Source organism: Falco biarmicus, chromosome 4 (assembly GCF_023638135.1).
Source record: "Falco biarmicus isolate bFalBia1 chromosome 4, bFalBia1.pri, whole genome shotgun sequence".
NCBI lineage: Eukaryota > Metazoa > Chordata > Aves > Falconiformes > Falconidae > Falco > Falco biarmicus.
In genome coordinates, this window is record NC_079291.1 from 88664524 (window position 1) to 88683462 (window position 18939).

At 44.1% G+C, this 18939-nt stretch overlaps 2 protein-coding genes across 5 annotated transcripts; one reads left to right on the forward strand and one right to left on the reverse strand.

Moving 5' to 3' along the window:
- Positions 1–320: 320 nt before the first annotated feature.
- On the forward strand, positions 321–11390 carry MRPS25 (mitochondrial ribosomal protein S25). 4 transcript variants are annotated; one of them, XR_008821331.1, is made up of 6 exons: positions 321–514; positions 598–704; positions 936–1023; positions 1237–1475; positions 10792–10906; positions 11049–11390. XR_008821331.1 is itself a non-coding variant. In XM_056335413.1 (5 exons), exons 1-4 carry the CDS (start codon positions 381–383, stop codon positions 1427–1429), a joined length of 522 nt encoding a protein of 173 aa, XP_056191388.1. In that variant the 5' UTR covers positions 321–380; the 3' UTR covers positions 1430–1475; positions 9031–9587. The 4 variants fall into 4 exon arrangements, 1 of the variants encoding a protein (XP_056191388.1); XR_008821332.1 differs by having other exon boundaries at positions 11064–11390; XR_008821333.1 differs by lacking the exons at positions 10792–10906; positions 11049–11390 and adding exons at positions 8500–8611; positions 9031–9587.
- On the reverse strand, positions 2547–18724 carry RBSN (rabenosyn, RAB effector). Its single transcript, XM_056335412.1, has 12 exons — positions 18567–18724; positions 17916–18196; positions 14762–14905; positions 12801–12901; positions 12111–12156; positions 11837–11998; positions 10725–10966; positions 9786–9856; positions 8056–8142; positions 7503–7605; positions 7017–7091; positions 2547–6102 (listed from the first exon to the last, which is right to left on the reverse strand). Exons 2-12 carry the CDS (start codon positions 18076–18078, stop codon positions 4978–4980), a joined length of 2319 nt encoding a protein of 772 aa, XP_056191387.1. The 5' UTR covers positions 18079–18196; positions 18567–18724; the 3' UTR covers positions 2547–4977.
- Positions 18725–18939: the final 215 nt, after the last annotated feature.

An 18939-nucleotide genomic window follows, 5' to 3' on the forward strand; every position in this document is an offset into this window, starting at 1 on the left:
CAACAGAAGCGGAGCTCGGCCCCCGCCGCGCCCGGGTCATCTCCCTGTCCGCCGCTTCCCGCGGTTGCTGCCGAGCGGCACTGCTCGCTCCGGGCGCCGCGCCCGCCTGTCCCGGCCTCGACGCCCCCGCGCCCGCCTGTCCCGGCCTCGACGCCCCCGCGCCCGCCGCCTCGCCTCCCGAAGCGCGCGCTCGGGGCCGGCTGCGGCCGGGATCCGGCGCCGCGCGCCCCCGCGGGGCCTGGGCGCCACTTGCGCACGGCGCGTGAGGCAGCGCCCCGCCCCGCCCCGCCCCCGCCGGGGGGAAACCGCGGTGCGCGCGCGGGGCGGTGCTTCCCGCTGCTTCCGGCCGGCAGGCAGCCGCGCGTGGCCCCGCCGCCGCCATGCTGATGAAGGGCCGGTTCCCCATCCGGCGGACGCTGCAGTACCTCAGCCAGGGCGACATCGTCTTCAAGAGCTCGGTGAAGGTGATGACCGTGAACTACAACACGGCGGGGGAGCGGAGCGCGGGGGCGAGGTGAGCCGGCGGGAGCGCGGGGGGTGGCGCCGCCCTCGGAGACGCCGCGGCTCGCGCTCGCCTGTTTCTCCTCCCCTTCCCAGGAGGTTCGTGTTCTTCAGCGTCCCCCAGATCCAGTACAGGAACCCCTGGGTGCAGATCCTGCTGCTCAGGAACATGACCCCCTCGCCCTTCCTCCGCTTCTACCTGGGTAGGTGCGGCCGGCGCCTGCGCCCCGGGCCCCTCCCCCCGCGCGCCGGTTCCGCGTGCCGGACCCCCAGGCGCGGGGCGGCCCCTCGCGCTCGCCTCGGGGCCCGCTGCCCCCGGGCCGCGCGCGCCCTGGCTCGTTCGCCGCGGCGGAGGGGCGCGCGCCGGCGGCCGGTGCGGAACCGAGGGGGCAGCGGGCACCGCCTGACGCTCCGCTGCGAATCTTCCCTGGCAGAGAGCGGAGAACAAGTCCTGGTCGACGTGGAGGATAAAACCAGCAAAGAGATAACCGAGCACATTAGGAAAATCTTGGGGAAAAGCAAGTAAGTAGCGCTTGGGTTAACGTACAGCCTCGCATGCGTCACACACCATCCCTGCAAGCTTTTTTCAAGTACACAGAAACGCTGCTCCTCCCAGCCAAACCTGACAGGAGCTAGGAACTGTCACTCCATCTTTCTGGTAGCCTGGGTCCAGAGAGGGGAGAGGAAATAATGCTGTCCAGGCTTCTGATGGCAACAAATGGATCTCTTTTCCAGAGAAACGCTTGAAAAAGAGGAAAGGGAAAGAAAAAAACTGTCACATCCAGCAACTTTTGGGCCCAGGAAGTATCATCTGCGAGAATGCATGTGTGAAATTGAAGGCCAAGTCCCCTGCCCTGCTTTTGTGCCACTGCCCAAAGAGATGAGGGGAAAATACAAAGCTGCTACAAAAAATGAAGCATCAGCCTGACGTCTCAAGTTATGCAGTTGTTTTTCCTCAGGGCTGGATGATCAAGGTACTTCAATGAGAAACAAGAGCTAACAGCTCTTGGAAATGGGAACAAGCAGGTTCATATAGTACAGACAACCTTGTCTCAAGTTTTCTTACAGCTACAACTAGAATAATTGAAGTGAAAAATAAACTAAGTTAAAAACCCAGGTTTTTTGGCACCAGTTTTACAAAGCATTACAGTCAACACTGCGTAGAAAGAAAACAGAACGAGGAAAGACAGAATGACCAGAGCCCTATTTCCTTCCTACTCATGCCAGCATGTATAAGGTTGTGGCAAAACCAAGATCATGGTTGCCAAAAAGTTAATCTTAGAAGCAGTCCAGAATTCCACAATTTGTAGAAAGTGGTGTAAAAACATTTCTGCTGATTTCCATCTTGTACCACCTGAAGACTGCCAAATGATAATGCCACTCCAGGCTCAAACTAAAGCCTGAATTTTCTTAATTTTTTTAGTTACCACTCAAACAGTTGGAAGTCTCATTAACAAGACAGAACTTCTGCAGCTGATAGTGCAGCTCTGAGCAGCACTGATCAAGGCAGAGAGTTACCAGCACTGAAGAACACTTAAGTTCGCATTTAAAAGATATGCCTCACGATTACCTTTATTCTCCTTCAAGAAAAAAAAAGCTACTCGTAAGACAATTTCCTGAATGGTCTTCCTTTTTTTTTTTTTTTTTTTTCTTAAAGCCACAAAAAGGCAAACTGTGCCTAGATTTATCAACTTCCAGCAAATTCTAGCCAGCGAGTCCATTATGCTTCAAAGTCCAGTGCTGCTACATACTTCCTCTTAACACCTCAAACACTCCTGCTCTCTGCATGTGGTCAAAAAACCTTCTGAATCATTGTAGCTTCGGCCCCACAAAACAATTACATGGTACCAGTAACAGTATATAAACACGTGACAGGTTGTACTGTATTTCTTGCAATTTGGTAATTGCACATACCTTTAAGTCAGGCTTACATATGCAGATTACTGTAGAACTGTGTTTCAGCACTTCCAAGCTAACAGTTGAATACAAAACTGCACAGTGATTCATGTGAAAGCATCCTGTAAAAACGGTCAAGGACAAGCAGCACAAAATAAACATGTTTTATTTCATCTCTGTTTACAAAGTTTCCATACAGAGTAGTGCATGCAATTTTAACAAAAGTCAATCCTAGTTATTGAGCTTTATGGTTAAGATGTCTTCGTTCTGTTGTGCCTTTGTGAGCCTCACGGCAGTCCAGATACTAGGCGTAAGGTCTTCACTTTGGAGATGACTTCAGTATCGGATGTCTATAGTCTGGCACATTTAACACTGGCAAAGATCATGAGGTATGCTAGTCTGTTATCTGCTTGTAAAAATACATTACTGTGTACAATAAGGATACTTCAATTATTAGTGTATTAGACTGAAAATACAAACAAGGCAGGACAGCTCTAACAAGGGGAAAACCCACTTTTTAAATGTGAAAGCTGAAGCTGCCAAAACCATGTTTTTCATGTTGATACCAAAAAAAACCTTTGTGTTACAGTGCAGGGAGCAATCCTCTTGGCTAGCAAACAAGTCTGCCTTAAATAACTACCTTGTACTATTTCTGTTAAACAATTCCAGGGCTTATCTTCAGCTATCTCAACATTTCTTTTTTGCTGCCTTCATAAATCTGGTGGCACACTGCATGTGTTTCGTTAGTTTACAACCTTTCGGAATGCTCTTCTTCATTTTGCTTGGTGCAAAATAATACTCAAGGAGTCAATAAAACATCTCAGTATAAAAATTTCATGGTCTTAACACAATGTGTTCCACACCTTTTAACTTCAGAGGTAGGCTATAGTAAGAAGAAAGTCAGTTGTCCTTAACTGGCTGCTTTCAGTTATTTTGAACAGTTACTAGTGCTATTAAGTGAAGATATAAGTGGTTTGTTTTTCTAAAACAGTTCCACAAGTCCCCAGCTACACTTACTTACAGCAAAATAAAACTATTAAGAGAGTTTCTGCTCTTTAGGTTGTGTAATTATGTGTCTCTAAAATATGCAATGCTTAGGCTACAGCTATGCTAATACATATTAAAAAGACATGTCCTGTTCCAAAAAAGTTTACACTTCTGAGTAAGCCCACTGTTACTGTGCTATACAGCGTGATCTGCCTGATACTACTCTATTTCATCTTAAAATAAACATGCCCTTTAGACTAAACCCTCCCCACCACCCTTTCAAACACGTCTGATGATGGACCTCTGCCTTTCAAAGATAAAAATCAGAGCTCAGGCTCTGAATTTTGCAGGCACAGTCAGACCTAACCCTAAAGTTATCCTACATTTCTGCCACCAATCTGCAGAAGCCCAGCTCTAAGCCCTCCTGCACCACAGGTGCTGGCCATCCATCACTAGTCTTCCCCCAGACCACAGGATCCACAAGATTACTCCAGTGTGGAGCTTCTTATTTAAGACAGACATGCCTGCTTCTCCCAACAACTTCTGAGGGGCATCAAATATGAAAGAGAATTGCTGTTTGGCACTACTGCAGCCACAGACTTTGTCTTCCAGCTTTCACACAATTCCAGTTCAGTGGCACTTCAGCTCTCCATTGTAAACAAGACTTTTGTTTCTTGAATGCTACAAAGAAAGGGTTCCAGTCTCACAAATAAACATGATCATTCTGTCACCCAGAGAATTTAAAGGAATCTGTAACACATTCCATAAAATCATTAGGAATTGGAGGGTCACCCTTTATATTATAGTGTGAAATGGTGCTAGCCTGATGCTTTTTTCCCTGGAACTGAGTAGACACTTGTTCCCTCACAAGCAGATCTCTGAAGCCAGCACAGTGTGCTCTACTACATGATAGTTTGTGCTCAGAGCAAATGGAAAAGTAAAGTTGATCCAAATTTTACTTGGGAATTTTTATAAACTCATTAAAAAGTTACTATATTAAGATCAGTTATAAAGTTCTCAGCCTTAAGATCCCATTTATGTATTGGCATTGCACAAAATTGATCTGCAAGCTTGTACATCCTGCACCTCAAAGAATCACAGCAGCCTTTTAACAGCACTTTCTCCTAACACCATTAGGCAATTGCACTAGCCTGTAACACTGCACTGTGCCATTATCAGAGGATGTGGAAGTTTTAGAAAAGATCTTGTGTTTCTTTAGTCAAAGCCCCACTTGAAATGTCAATACTACAACAGAATGGGGGAAAAGATGACAAACCAACATTGCAAACATTTCCAAATCATAGTTCCCTAACCACTGTAACCAGAATAAGCACGCAATAGGACGAGTTAGCATTAAAATGATGTTGTAATGAGTTATTTTAAAATTTCTTAGTACAAGTGTTTGAGACCAGCAGCATACCTCAATAATTCTTTCTTCAAGACCAAGTAGTAGTGGAAATGCCTAACTGAAAGTGCATAAAAGTCAAGATTCTCAGAATTCCCTCTTGTGATCTGTACTCCTGTTTATAAGTATCTGTTCTACCTTCCCATACTTAACAGCAGACTTAATTATTACACAGCCCTATTGCTGCTTCAGCAGTTGGATTTCTTCTGCTTTGCTAATGTGTGCTTCAGTTCCTTTAAGTTCTCTGTCAGTACCTCCACCTCATCCATTCGTCCACTATGTTTGGCATCAAATATATAAGCTTTGATATTATCTATCTGTTGGAGAAGCAGCTCTTCCTCTATAGCCTCCTCTCCAGAGATCTCATTGCCATCCTCCACTTCAAAGGGATTGGTGGAAGATCCCTCTTCAAATGGATTCCCAGAATTCCAACTGCCCCCAGGCTTTTGAAATGGATTTTCATTCTCTTCAAAAGGATTTGAAGCACTGCCAGGTGCTCCATTTGTTTGTTCATCCTCTTCATTTTCAAATGGATTATATTCTTTTTTATCACTCTGCAGAGCTGTGTCAGAGAAAGAAGCCATTGGAGGAGTCTCTTTGACAAATGGGTTAGTAGAATCATCCTGTAACTGAGGGGTATCTGCTTCATCTTCAAATGGGTTTAGACAGGCTGTCTGGTCTTGCTCTTTGCCACGCTGTGGGACATTCTGGGGTTTGAGTGTGAAGGTCAAGTGCTCTGTAGCTGGCAGCTGCTCAACAGCAGGAGTTTCAGAACATGGGTCCCCTTTGCTCTGAGTAATATCCAAATCCAATGCATGTGCTGTCAAGTTCCAGTCCTCTTTTGCAACTTCATGTTGATGCTGCTTGACTTCTCTGAAGTCTAAGGAGCATGTCCTTGAGTGCCGAGACATGAACTTCTGGTGTTCTCTTTCCCACTCTTTTTCACGAAGGACCTGAAGTTCCTCCCTCTGCATCTCTTCCTCTTCTGCCTGTTTTTTAGAAAGCTCGATAGCTTTCAGAGTCTGTTGCTGATCATATTCATCCTGAAGCTGCCTCAAGTTCTCTTGCAACATATGGATCTCATCTATCCTATTAGCTGCCTTTGCTTGCTTAATAAAAGACGTGATATTGTCAATCTGCTGGAGGAGGGGGTCCGCTATCTCACTCTCCCTTGATACACTAGATGTAGGTAACCAGCCTTCAGATTTTCTCACTGTTCCCTTTTTAAGGTGAGTTGCATCACCATTAATGGCAGCTCTGGAGATAAAGTCTTTCTGCTTTTCCTCTTGTTTTCCCTGTGTTTCAAGAGCCACCTAAAACAACAACAAAAAATGTAGTAAAGAAAACACCATGAGCCTGAAAAACATCTGTTCTAAGAATCCATAGGTACAAGAAGTTAGCTGATCTTAGACATTACTGGCCGTCACTAAAGGGATCAGCTGCATTTTTGCCTGCTTTGCAGAAAATGCTTATTTTCGTATTACTACCCAAGCGCTTCCCTTCAGTTTGTTTCTGATGATACTGATTGAAATCCCATGGCATCTGCCTCTACAAACTTGAGAGCAAGTAGGAGCAGTGACAGTGCTTTATATAGAACAAAAAAATGCCTAGTGCCACTGTGCAAAGAGTGGTCTAGATTAATTCGGACAGGAACCGTATCACATCTGACTACAGCAGACATCTGTAATAGAACAACAGTGTTAAAGGTCACCGATACCATTAGCTTTTGGAGTGCAACAACTCGTATTTCTTAATTTCTACCTCAAGATAAAGCTGGTTTAGTTTACAGTTGTCATCTTCCCTCCTAACTGAAAAAACCTCTCTCTCTCTGAAGAGGTATTCTTATTCCAGTGTGTCCTTTTCCACCACTAATAGAAATCTCCAAATTCTACTTGTGCAAATGAACTCCAGAAAACAATTTGAAAATCCACATGAACTAACATACTTTTGTTTAGGGCTTGCTCTGCATGCACTACAGCAGAAACAGCATGGGCAGCCAAGTCACTGCTGCTTTCTGTAAGTATTCAGCTGCTCAGTACACACCTACTTAGTTCTGGACAGAACACAATGACAGTTACATGAATCCCTGAAAAAGGGTATGGAATGATCTGCATAAAAAATGAAAAACTGGAATCCAATGTTCAAGGCAACTACTCATACACATGCAGCTACCAGGCCCTTGAAGGAGGCCCTGATGCAAGATGTAACAGATCTTAACCTGTCTTACCGTATGCAGTCTTCTCTTTTTCAGTTCTTCATACTGATCTTTGGTTGGCAGGGACATTAGGCCAAGCAGTTTTTCCTGGCAAAACGTGAAATATTCACACTGTTGCTTGCAGGCATTCAGTACTTGAAAGGAGAGGTACCAACAGAACACCCCACAAACAAATAAAGGCTACTTCTATGCTGCAGTCACTGCTGCAACTCTGAGCACGTCTTTGCTGTCATAACTGCACTGCAGACTAGGTTCACATCTCAGCAAGAGACAAGGACAAGATTCACACATTTTCTTAGGTCCCTATACTCAATGCTGCTCAGACTACGCCATCTGTATTCCAGCTCATTTAAGGCTACCATAACTCATTAGGGGAACTACAGAAAATGTATAGAACTAAACCTGCTGTCAAAACAGTTTCAAACCACAGGGATGTCTGGCCAAGAAGAGAACACTGTACAAAACACACATACAGCTCATAACATAAGCTCCATTTACCTGAACAAAAAGTGTAGCTGAGTATCTTATCATTCTCTGAAGTTGTAGTGTTTTAGGATGAGGTTGGGGATCTTCATGCAAGCCTAGATTCAAAATCTTCTTACTGAACCAAAACAAACATACAGCTTTGTCAGTTCAAAATCAAGGGCCAGCAAAAATGCAGCAGAAGGGAGAGCGACAATACGGGACCAAACCATTCTGGGTATTACAGGTTATAACATTTTCCACTAGTACTTTTTTTTTTTAATTAAAAACAAAACAAACCCCAAATTGTGCTGCTATTTGTTTCCTCAGTGCTTAGTTATTTCCACTGCAGAGGAATGCATATGCATGGTTTTTAAGGCTGGAAAGGGAAGTAGAAATTGATGGTGCACAGGAACAGAAGCGACCTCTTCACATGCTCTTTACAACTGGGCAGACAAATTGATTATCCATGTGAATAAACAGGTATGTGCTACACCAGCACAGACACCAACAGTTGAGAAAAACTACAGAGAAGTCCTAACAGAGGGAGACAGACACATGCTGGGGGGTGAAGAGAGAGATCTTTTACCTTAAGGCATCTATAAATTCGTATACTTTTTGAATCTCCACCCTCAAGTCATTAGCGTGCTCAAGATTGTAGGTTGTCTCCCCAGCACTAAGAAATAAATACAATTTTATTGTAAGACATGCACCCAGCTAACAATATATATAACACTAAAAATTATCCCAAGACGACCAAGATTCAACAATGGTAAGAACAGCTAACACTAAAGGGGCTGAATGATTTTATTTCTAGCTCGTTGTGTTTAAAAACTTTCTTTGTGACAGAAGTGGAAAATGACAATCATCTTGTGAACATGAACATTCCACAGAAGAGAATTTTATTTATGATTGCGTTATTATTTACTATTATAGGAGAAACTGTATTTTAACACAGGAAGGCGTCTCTACCAGTAACATCTAAAATATACACACATTTAGCAAATGCATCTATTTTGTGGTTTTTTTCCAGGCAACTGGGTATGGAAAAAACAGACTGACTGAGGAACTAACTATACCATTGAAGTAAAATAGTTATCTCTACTAGCATTTGTCAGAAAGCAAAAGCCTGCAACCCCACACAGGTAAAGCATTTAAGATGCTAGTAGTAACTGACCGTCCACATGGGGACACAATTAATTACATGCACTTTACTAGAATATCACATTTATTGATGAAACAAATTATGATTTACTGGGAAAGACTTTTCGGCAGTTTTTAGACTTCCTTTCCTTTTGTATCACAAATACAAAAGACAAGGATCACTCTCTCAAAAGCAATGCCACTATCCATATGATCCAAGTTTCTGAGACTCAGTCCTGATCAGAAATCTTTAATTTCATCAGTAAGAAGCCTGACATGTGCTTCCATTATCCAAGGACATTAATATTTTTACTCTTCTCAGTTGTCAAGCCACATAACACCAACTCATGAAGAATTGACAAAAACCAGGAGCAGCCTAACTAGGTTTTCACCTTCTATACTTGTTTCTTCCTTTTGGCAGGTGTGTTTTTACAAAAATGGTTTTGTTATGATGAACGACAGCCTAATTTTACTATACCACCCGATCTAAAAGACAGGTACAGAAGTATTTATGAACTTTAACATCCCAAATGAACGTCCTTCATAGTCTAAGACCAATGTCTATACTCCTCTACTGTACAAGCCAGAAGTATAAGATGACAACCTCCTGCAGATATAGCTGGAGAGGTTTAAGTTACCCCAATGAGAGAACAGTACCACAAGAAACTATGCACAGAAGCACAATACGTGAATGCTGCTTATACACTGCAGCACAGGGCAGGCCAGCCAGATTCAGGAACAACTGTCAGGTGAAGGTGGCTTGCTTTACACAAGAACAGGTGAGAAGCATTTGCTGCTGGCACTACCTGGAAGCCATACCATGCAGCTGAAGGCAGCAGTATCTTACTTCAACAGTTCAAAGAGGCTTATTTACACAACAAGAATTGTACTTCCTTTTTGCAAACATGACATGTCAGAGTATGACAGTGGCGCCTCACCGGAAATTGACTTTAAAAAAATAAATTGGACTTCTCTGTATGCAATGTGACCATTAATAATTAATTAAATACTACTTTGTTTGAAGAGCATCCAAAAGACAACAGATAACCTAACACTGCTTTTTCTTACAATTTACATACTCCTGCAGCCTTAGCATGCCATTTCTTTAGTCCTTCCCATGCTTTTGGGGAGGAAAAATACATATATTCATAAATAACAACAGCAAATGGAGCTTACTTTAGTGATTCTGCCATCCTTATGTATTCTCGTGCCTTCTGGTCAACTTTCTCCATGCAGAGTCGGAGTTTCTTGTTTAAAACAAAATGTATAAGTAACTTATGTTAATAAAACTAATGCAATAACGTGCCGACATAAACCTTTCATGCTGCCTGTGCACATTCAAAGTTGACTGTGGTGAAAGCCATTTAACTATTGAGGATGGCATGACCCTCCAGTTAGCCTCAGAACACAGATGGCATGGGCAGGAACAAAGGAAGTCTCCCTGTACGCCTGCAAGGTGAATTTTGAATCCAGAAGCTGTTTTAATGGATGACTTGGACAACTTCTAGCCTTAAACCTCTTCATAAAGTGCACCAGCAGAAACTCCCATTAATATTAACCTGGGGTGTGTGCAGACTTTACTGAAAAGATACCTGACTATTGTCAGTACCTGCTTTCGAAGCATATTTGAACACACTGTTCCGGCCATATGCTGTTGATTGATACAGATGGTTCAAAAAAGCACTTGCCATCAGTGTGAGGACAACAGTGCTGACATTGAATCCTGTAGTTCCAGTGCAGCCCATCAACAAAGCACACAGCATGTCATTGGTTTAAACAAGGACTGTTCTGTGGAATCCCAACTGACATAGCTCAAATTTTAAGAAAGGCATCTCAGAACTATTAGTTCCAGACAATTAGAATGAAGATGTATCTTAAAACAACATTTGAGTTATCATGGGATATAAATACTATATGGTTAACTGGCTCCACAATTTCCAATACACCTTTGTTAGGTGGCATAAACACCCAATAAAGCCTTTTTGAACTCACTTTTGAAAGCGAGTATTAAATCATAAAATAAGAGCTTGGACATGAGGTAACAAGCCGAAAACCAGGTAATGACAACTGCAGATAGATACACTGAGGATCACAGCAGCAAAGAGTTTGACTTACCTCATAGAGTTTCACAATCTCCGGAGTGTATTCTTTCTCATCCATCTGTTGTTCTCTTTTCAACAAGGTATCTTTGCAGTGCCGACAACAACGGATACGGTCATCATCCTTCTCATCCAGAACTGAGCTCACACTGCTTATGCTGCTAATGCTGCCACGGCGGGAACCATGGACACTATTAGGTGAGGAGTTCGGGCTAGTATGAGAACCCAAGGCCTCTTTGCTGGCACTAGTGAGTTTGCCTAAAAATTATACACAGGTAATTTTACAGTGATTGGAGAAGCCGACAGATTTTACCAACACAAATGAATTGTGCTTTAACAGAAACTTGATACTCAGGTAAATTAGAAAACCATGAAAGACATGCAAGGAACCAATGACAACCAAGACTGCAAGTGAGAATTTGGGTCTTCACTGTAAATCCTGCTCCATTCTAAAAGCACCTAGAGAGCAGACTGCTGAGAACCACCTACTCTACTTACGCCTAGAAGCTTTCTCATGCTGAAGCTTGCATATAGGATAGCATGTGGAAGAAAAGGTACATTAATGTTGTCCATGTTTTATGCTTGAATGCTCAAAAAAGCACAGTTAATGTCATTCTCTTGGAGAATTGTGTCCTCTCCAATGCACTAGATGAAGAAAATTAAGTTTGAAGGGCTTCTTCAAGGCTTGTGGATGAATTTCCTTAATGTCAGCATTTGGACAACCATGGGCAAGACTGGAAATAGCCACAGTAATCTTACATGTCAAGAACCTTGGCACTTAAAATTCCTGAAGTTAATACTTCATAGTTATGGTACTCAGTAGGATAAGACACTAAATATTAAATACATTTACTACTAGTATATACTACTACTTCTAGTAACTCTTTCAGTGTTATGTAACACTTCCAAAGATGAACGAGGAACAGAGACAAAGAATGGAGACATCATTCTTCTTACTCTGTTTCACTGACAAGTGTCTGCATGAAACAATGATACATTAAGGGCCAAGTTTTCTGCAAAGGCAGAATATTACCAGCAGCTTTTTTCCTGATGGCAACAAGCCAGGATGCAGTTAGCACCCTGAGTGAGCTAAGGAAAGGAGGAATTAACACCACACACTGTACTTACTTGCCAAAGGAAGACTGACAAGTTCCATGCACTTCTTGCACATAATCGATCCACAAAGGCGGCAGTGGTGCCGTCTGTTTCGAATACTGAACTTATTGCCACAGTCTGGGCAGAACGGAACATCCTGATCACTGACCCAAGGCACAACAGACTTCTCTATAGCTGTGACCAAGCAAGAGGGGAGGGAATACGCACAAGATAAGATATTCATTCAATTAATTCCTCAGCTGGTTAAACTACAGAAGCAAAGAGTCTGAGGTAAGTTCATACCAACCTCTTATTTTAGCTGACTCAGTGTTTGCTCTGTCAAACGATGTAAGCTAGAAGATGATAAACAATTCATTCAAGAAAACTGTACTTTTGCAAGAAAAAAACCCCAACACAACCCAGCCCAACAAGAAAAAGGAACCTGACACTTTTAGGAGATAGGAGTCTCAGCCTGTTTTACACCAGATTCCTGCAACTATCTTATTTCTAATGCCATATTCACACAAGTAGTGCTAAACAATGCATGCCAAACCTGTACAAATCAGGGCATTTTTGACATAATCATTCCAGCATCCAACATTACTGCATCTGAGCCAAAAAGTAAGTATATCATTGGCAGATTTTGAAGAATAAGGAGCTGGAAGAATCATGACAAAAACATTAGAGAGAAATTTAGTAAAGTAAAAGATGGAGAAAACATACAGGAAAACAGATGGTTCTTGAAGCATGTGGAAGTAGCATCTTCAGCTTGAAAACAGTGCATAGAAACAGAAATCATATCCACAGTACAGGGTCAGACCAAGCACAGCACTCAAGGATAGAAAAGGAAAACAGTTATGCGTGAGGAGAGTCATAGTTCAGTATTTCTTATAAAGTGCACTGGCAGATAAATGGGCACACTTCATACTAAAATATGATTTTTTTTTCATCTAGGAAGCATTCAGAAGGGTAGAATATTAAAAAGCAGCAGATTTACCTTTTCTAACCTGATTATTAACTTATTGACTTCAACTACATAGTGATCAATCCTGGCTGCTCGGTGTTTCTTGAAATCAGAAAGATGGCTTCTCATAGCACCTGGAGAGATAGCAGAAAGTTTGCACAGTGACCCAGGTGTTCTGTATGGATTTAAATGCCTCTTGAAAGAGAGCTGTCTCTTCTGTTCACATCTATTTCTCATGTTCTAATCTAATTTTAAAGACAGATTAGAAACCTGCATTTTCACAGTGCTGCTCTAAATAAAACATGCAGGTTAAAGCCTAATCTCCAGGCTAGCAATAAACAGTGTTTTATTTCTACTACAGAAAACAAGCACTATGTTACAGAGAACATCTGCAACAGATTTTTTTTCCCCCCTCTTCAGCCCTCAGTTACGTTTGGCAAGCTATTATCAACTAGTAGTAGTCTCAAAACCAACTCCCTCTAGTTTCCTGGCTACAATGTTGAACTAAGGGAAGAAGCAGGTCCAATGATTAATGGAGGCCTATGCAACAGCAATTTCTCTTTAAGAATTCTGATCATCCTTCCACCTTCAGAGGTTCTGAATCAAATCCTTGATGACAGTTCAGATATACAGATAACTGATCACCAACTATACAAAGGAACAATATTAGCATCTTTTTAAGAAATGTACAATTCATACTCTACAATGTTGGTTTCAAGTTTCAGTTTTGATCCTTTTCCTAGTCAGATGAGTGAGGTATTTAAAAAAAAATCAAATTTACAGAAAAAATATTTTTTTTTAATAGTAATGCAAAAAAGTATCTTTATTCCGAGTGGTAGAACACAAAATCAGATGTTGCTTTTTAATACTACCTATGTAATTGTAAGAATCTCACTTCCTCATACTAGTGAAATAACAAAAAAAACTCCAAAGCTGAATTCACAGGAATGAAAGGGCCCCTCTGGGTAACTGAATTCCACCACTGCTTCGGAGACATCACACAGTCTCTTTCACAAACCCACCAAATCCTACTCTAAAACCTGTAAGGTTCACCTGCTCCACTCTGATCAGAAAACAGTTCTCATTTCTCTAATATTCAGAAACCTTCTGCTAGTTCACTGCCAAAATTTATTCTTAGCTAATATTTATACTATGATTGCTGCCGAAATAATTAAAGTCAAAAGTGTAATTACCAGACTCCGCAGATCCAAAGGACTAAGTCCTAGCCTGTCAGCAGCACAGGGAACACTTTACTAGCAGAGATAGTGCTGCTTCCTCCCCATGAAAATGTGACATTCCAGTAATAGTAGGAGGCAATTTCCAGTAGCAGTATTTATAATTACAAGCTCAGTCGACTTATCCTTCAAATTCTACAAATGTAGATTTATATTCAGAGGGGTGGGGTGGGGGTTTGCCCCCCCTTTTTTAAAAAAAATTAAACCTCTTCTTAATGAAAGATGATCTACATCTCAAATCCAGGGAAAAAGCTGAAAGTTTAAAATTGATGGACAAGCTTTCTGTCAGGCAGGTAAACTAACAGCTACTTTAAGTGTAGCCCAAAAGCTGGAGATTTTTTATAACTATAGCATAATAATTAATTAGTGGATTATCTGTTTTGTAAAAAGCCACAAGGTGGTTGCAGAACATTTCAACAAAGCTGGATGCACAGGGGTAAATACATATCCACCACCAGGCCTCAATGGCTCAGGCACAGTAAAGTGACTAACAGCTATCCTGTTCTCAAAGTTTGCTGGGGTACTGACTGTATACTTCCTCTACCCCCCCCCCCCACCCCATTACCTGCATTTTCCCCATCCCACAGACAACGTAGGTGGGCTGCACAAAATCAACATGCAAACCATAACTCCATGCTACAGCAAATCAAATGCAATGCAGACACAATTCCATGCAACTTCAGCAATACTGTAGCACGTACCCAATTAAGATTAAAAGAAAAGTTAACCCCACTGTGTATCACCTTCTAGCTCTCCTACCTACTTCCTGGGGCTCCCACATGTATGGATCTACTCCACCATAGCTGAATGACTCGTATCGTTCCTGAGATCCAGAATCAGTTCTGTCATCTCCTTCTTGTTTCAGCAATTTCTTCTTTGCTCTTTTGGCCTTCTGAACTAGATCTGAAAAAGTTAAACTCAAGTTATCAAACGTGGCATGTAGTCACTGAATATTTGTCATATGAAACCAGTATGGATTATTCCTCATCTTTTAGCACAAGCCTTTCTCCTTGATAACAAGTTTCTCCTCGGCATGTTCTGTTTAGAACCAGAACAGGGTTCAGAGAATCACAGATGGCACAAAATGCTCTTTCTTATCTGTCATAAAGTAGTAGCACTAAGGTCCTAATGACAAAGTAGTTTTAGACACTCCATTCAGGGACTTCACCGTAGAACGGTAAGCTGTCCTAGCAACTATGGGACCCATTTCACAGCATTCTGGGACATCATATAGACACCATCTTCATTCTCTCAAGTCCCAATGATTTTTTCACAACTCAAGGATGTTCAGCACTTTCTTTGTCTTGTTGCTCAAACTACAAATTTCAGTGTGCTTGTACACCTGAATAATTTCAAGAGTACCAAACAGCCCACTGCATCACCTCATATGAATGCTAGTGAGAGGAGGGCAGTCTCCTGGGCCAAAAAAATATAAACATCAGGAACTTCAAACTTCAGAGCTTTTATTGCCCTTGCAGCTATGTTCCTGTCTGAATACTAGCAGAAGTTGAGGGTGGTCCTTTTCCAAACACACTCAGTACCTCCTTGAACTGGATCTTTTATACATCAAGCCTTCTTACAAGCTGCTGGGAACCATGAGTTAGCATGTCCTCTCGTATTTCTAATTTTCTTATTTATTGTCTGAAACACTGGAATTTCCACCTTGACCTTACCAGAGTCTGCCCCCTCTGCGCTTCAGCCACTAGGGCTGTGCCAGCAGGCTCCTCATGCCAACATAGTAATTCCTAGCTGTTTTTCAGCTGCTGATGTCATGCTACCTCCCAAAATGACACTCAGTGATATAAAGTGCACTGCTCAACCCAACTGTGTCAAGTTGGCAAGGGCTCTGCCAGCACTGCAACACCATTTAAGAAAGAGGATTACCTTCCCCCCTCCCCATCTGCCATACTGGACAGCTTAGACACTGAAGTTTCTTAAGTGGATTTTACACCACCTACATCGAAAATGTAGATGCACTCGAGACTTTGAAAGTCTGACATACTCAAAAAAGGAAGTAGGGATGCCTCAGGGCTTTGCTGCAGACACAGAAGCTTTTCAAGCGAAATTTCACGGTCTCGTTTACCATGAAGTCAAATTTAACCACCTCGGCATGACTCAACTGAAGTAATAAGGTGATTTGTAAGCATTTCTAGAATTCCACAATTAGGATAGTCAAGAGTTCAGCACAAAGTTGCGCAACCACTTGTGAGCCACAGTTTGAACACGAGTCCCTAAAACAAGTAATTTAAATAGATGATTCTGCTGGCCTTTCTTCTAGAAGGGACTTCACTGGATAGACCTTAACATGAACAACTAGGACAGAAAGCGAGCAGATGAAACCAACATCCTTTACACAAGAACACATGTGAAAGACAGCCTGAGAAGCCACAGTACACTATTTTAGATTAAAATAACACTAGACCAAAATCAAAATGCAGGTGTTTTGTATTAAATAAAAGAAGCACCTGGGAAAAGTTACCAGGCTTAAGTTGCTGTTTTCTCTAATCGCAATGAAAACCATACTGTTGTTGTGGTTTAAATGCTCCATGGAAGCATTTCATGATGCAGCTATTACATCACTGTATCTACGCATGATGAGAACATGACTGCAGTACTGACCAATCTACCTTCACTGTCCAAGAAGAGCACAGTGCTAAGAGCCAAGAAGTAGCTAGACGATGGAAAGCAACTTAAAGATTCATTAAATATTCAACTGTGCTACCCCTATGATAGGCTTGTTAAAAACAAACTTTTCACTGAGAAAAGACTTTTGAAATAATAATCACCAATGTGAGGGGAGAAAAAAAAGGGGGTGAGGGTAAAAATTCAAGACTGCCAGGCTGCTATCTCTAATATAATAAAACCAGAAAGATTTTTGCAGGGAACAGACTTATCACCAGGTTTTGCGTATTTTTCTCTCAATATAATGACACTGTGTACACAAGAGAAGTAAAAAAAAATATTTTAGTTAAACAGAACTCAAAGGGATTTTTCAAACAGCAGCAACAGTTGGTAATCCAAAGCACAACCCTGGGACACTCCCAGCATCTACAGCCAGCTCCACCACCCACACTCTTTTCCACCTCTTCCCACCAACCACATTCCTTAACTTTAACTGCAACAACGGCTTTATCTACTGTCAAAAACCAGGGATTAATGAATTGGTACCTGGCAAGTACCAGAAATTCACCATATCCTGTAAGGTCTTCAAGTAATGATCGGGAATTCATCTGGGTTACTGTGTAAATCAAGAGTCATCAGAAAAAAAACACACAAACAAAAACCCCAGCAGACCAGTAACAAAATTCATGCATAAAATCAGATACTTGAAGAGTGATGACTGTTTAAGTGCCTGATTTGGAATTTACTTGTTGAAAGTATTGGCAATAACATAACAATTATGCCTTGGCCTAAGATGGCATATAGAAAAACAAAACTCTGTACCCCACTTGGCAATGCACATCAACTAGTATTTTAGTATTCTTAAGACAAGTGAGACAATTCTCTACAACTACCTGAAAGGAGGTTGTAGCGAGGTACGAGTCGGTCGCTTCTTTCAAGTAACAAGAGGAAATGGCCTCAAGTTGTGCCAGGGGAGGCTTAGATTGGATGTTGGGAAAAATTTCTTCACCGAGCGGGCTGTCAAGCACTGGCACAGGCTGCTCAGGGGGTGGCGGGGGCCCCATCCCGGGAGGGATTTACAAGACATGCTGAGGTGGCACTTGGGGACACGGGTTAGCGGTGGGCTTGGCAGTGCTGGGTTAAGGGTTGGGGTCGATGATCTTAAAGGTCTTTTTCCAGGCTGAACGATTCTGTGCTATGACTCAGAGTACAGGCAGCACAAGCGGCTTCCGCCACGGGGAATTTTACACGGCGAAAACGAACGCGTTAGCACCACTGTCATGCCTCTTACTTTTGAGCTGTCCTCTGACGTCTCTGTCCTCACTCGAGTGCTCTTCTTCGTAGTGCGCCTGAAGCTGGTAGAACGACTGGAGGTCCTTCAGGCAGAGGGGGCACAGGAACCCCTCTCGCATTTCGCCCGGGTCGCCGAAGGGCGGCGGGCAGCCGGCCGCCATGGCCGGCCGCTGGCGGCGGGTCAGCGCTCGCTCCCGGCTTCAGCAGCGGCGCGGCCGCCTGGCAGTGACGAAGCGCGGGGGCGAACGGCGCGGCACCGGCATCGTCCCTCGCGGCTTCCTGAAAGAAACCGGGCAGCGGCGTCAGGCCGGCGGCGCGGCGCGGCCCCACGCGCGGCCCGGCCCCTCCACAGCCCCGCATGCGGCACCCGCCCGGGGCCCCGCAGGCCCGCGGCCCGCTCGCGCCTCCGCTCGGGAGGGAGAAGCCGGCAGCGGGGGCGGGGGGGACAGGCCCGGGCCCGGCGCTGCCCGCCGCCCCGCTGGGCCCTGCGCAGGCGCGGGGCGGCAGCACACGCCGGGCCCGGGCCCCCGCGCGGCCGGGTCGGGGGGCGCGCGGGAAAGGGGTGGGGCTTAGGTCTCGCGCCGGCCGCCGGGGCCCCCGCCCCGTCCCGCCCCGCCCCACCGCCCCCAGGCGGGCGGCCGGGCCTCACCTCCGCGCTGAGGTAGGGGTGCGTGTCCCCGGCGGTGGGAGGCCACGGTCTGCCGCGCTCCCACCCGCTCGGCGTCCCAACTGCCCGGGAGCGGTGGCGTGACGGCGGAGGGCGGGGCGAGCGCCGAGGCATCGATGGGCGGGAAGGGAGGGGACAAGGAGGGCTCATCCGGGGCCGGAGGGAGACGCGAGGCCCGGCGAAGGCTTGCGCTGCGACGCGCAGAGCAATCGATGGAGGGGGAGGCGGTGGCCTAGGCCTGGCCGGGGGCACGGCTTCCCCGGGGCCTCCCTTAGCCTGAGGGGCGGTGGCGGCTGCCCTGTTTGCAGCCAGCCAGGAACAGACCGTGGTCGCGGCCCTGCTGGGCGCCCCCAGG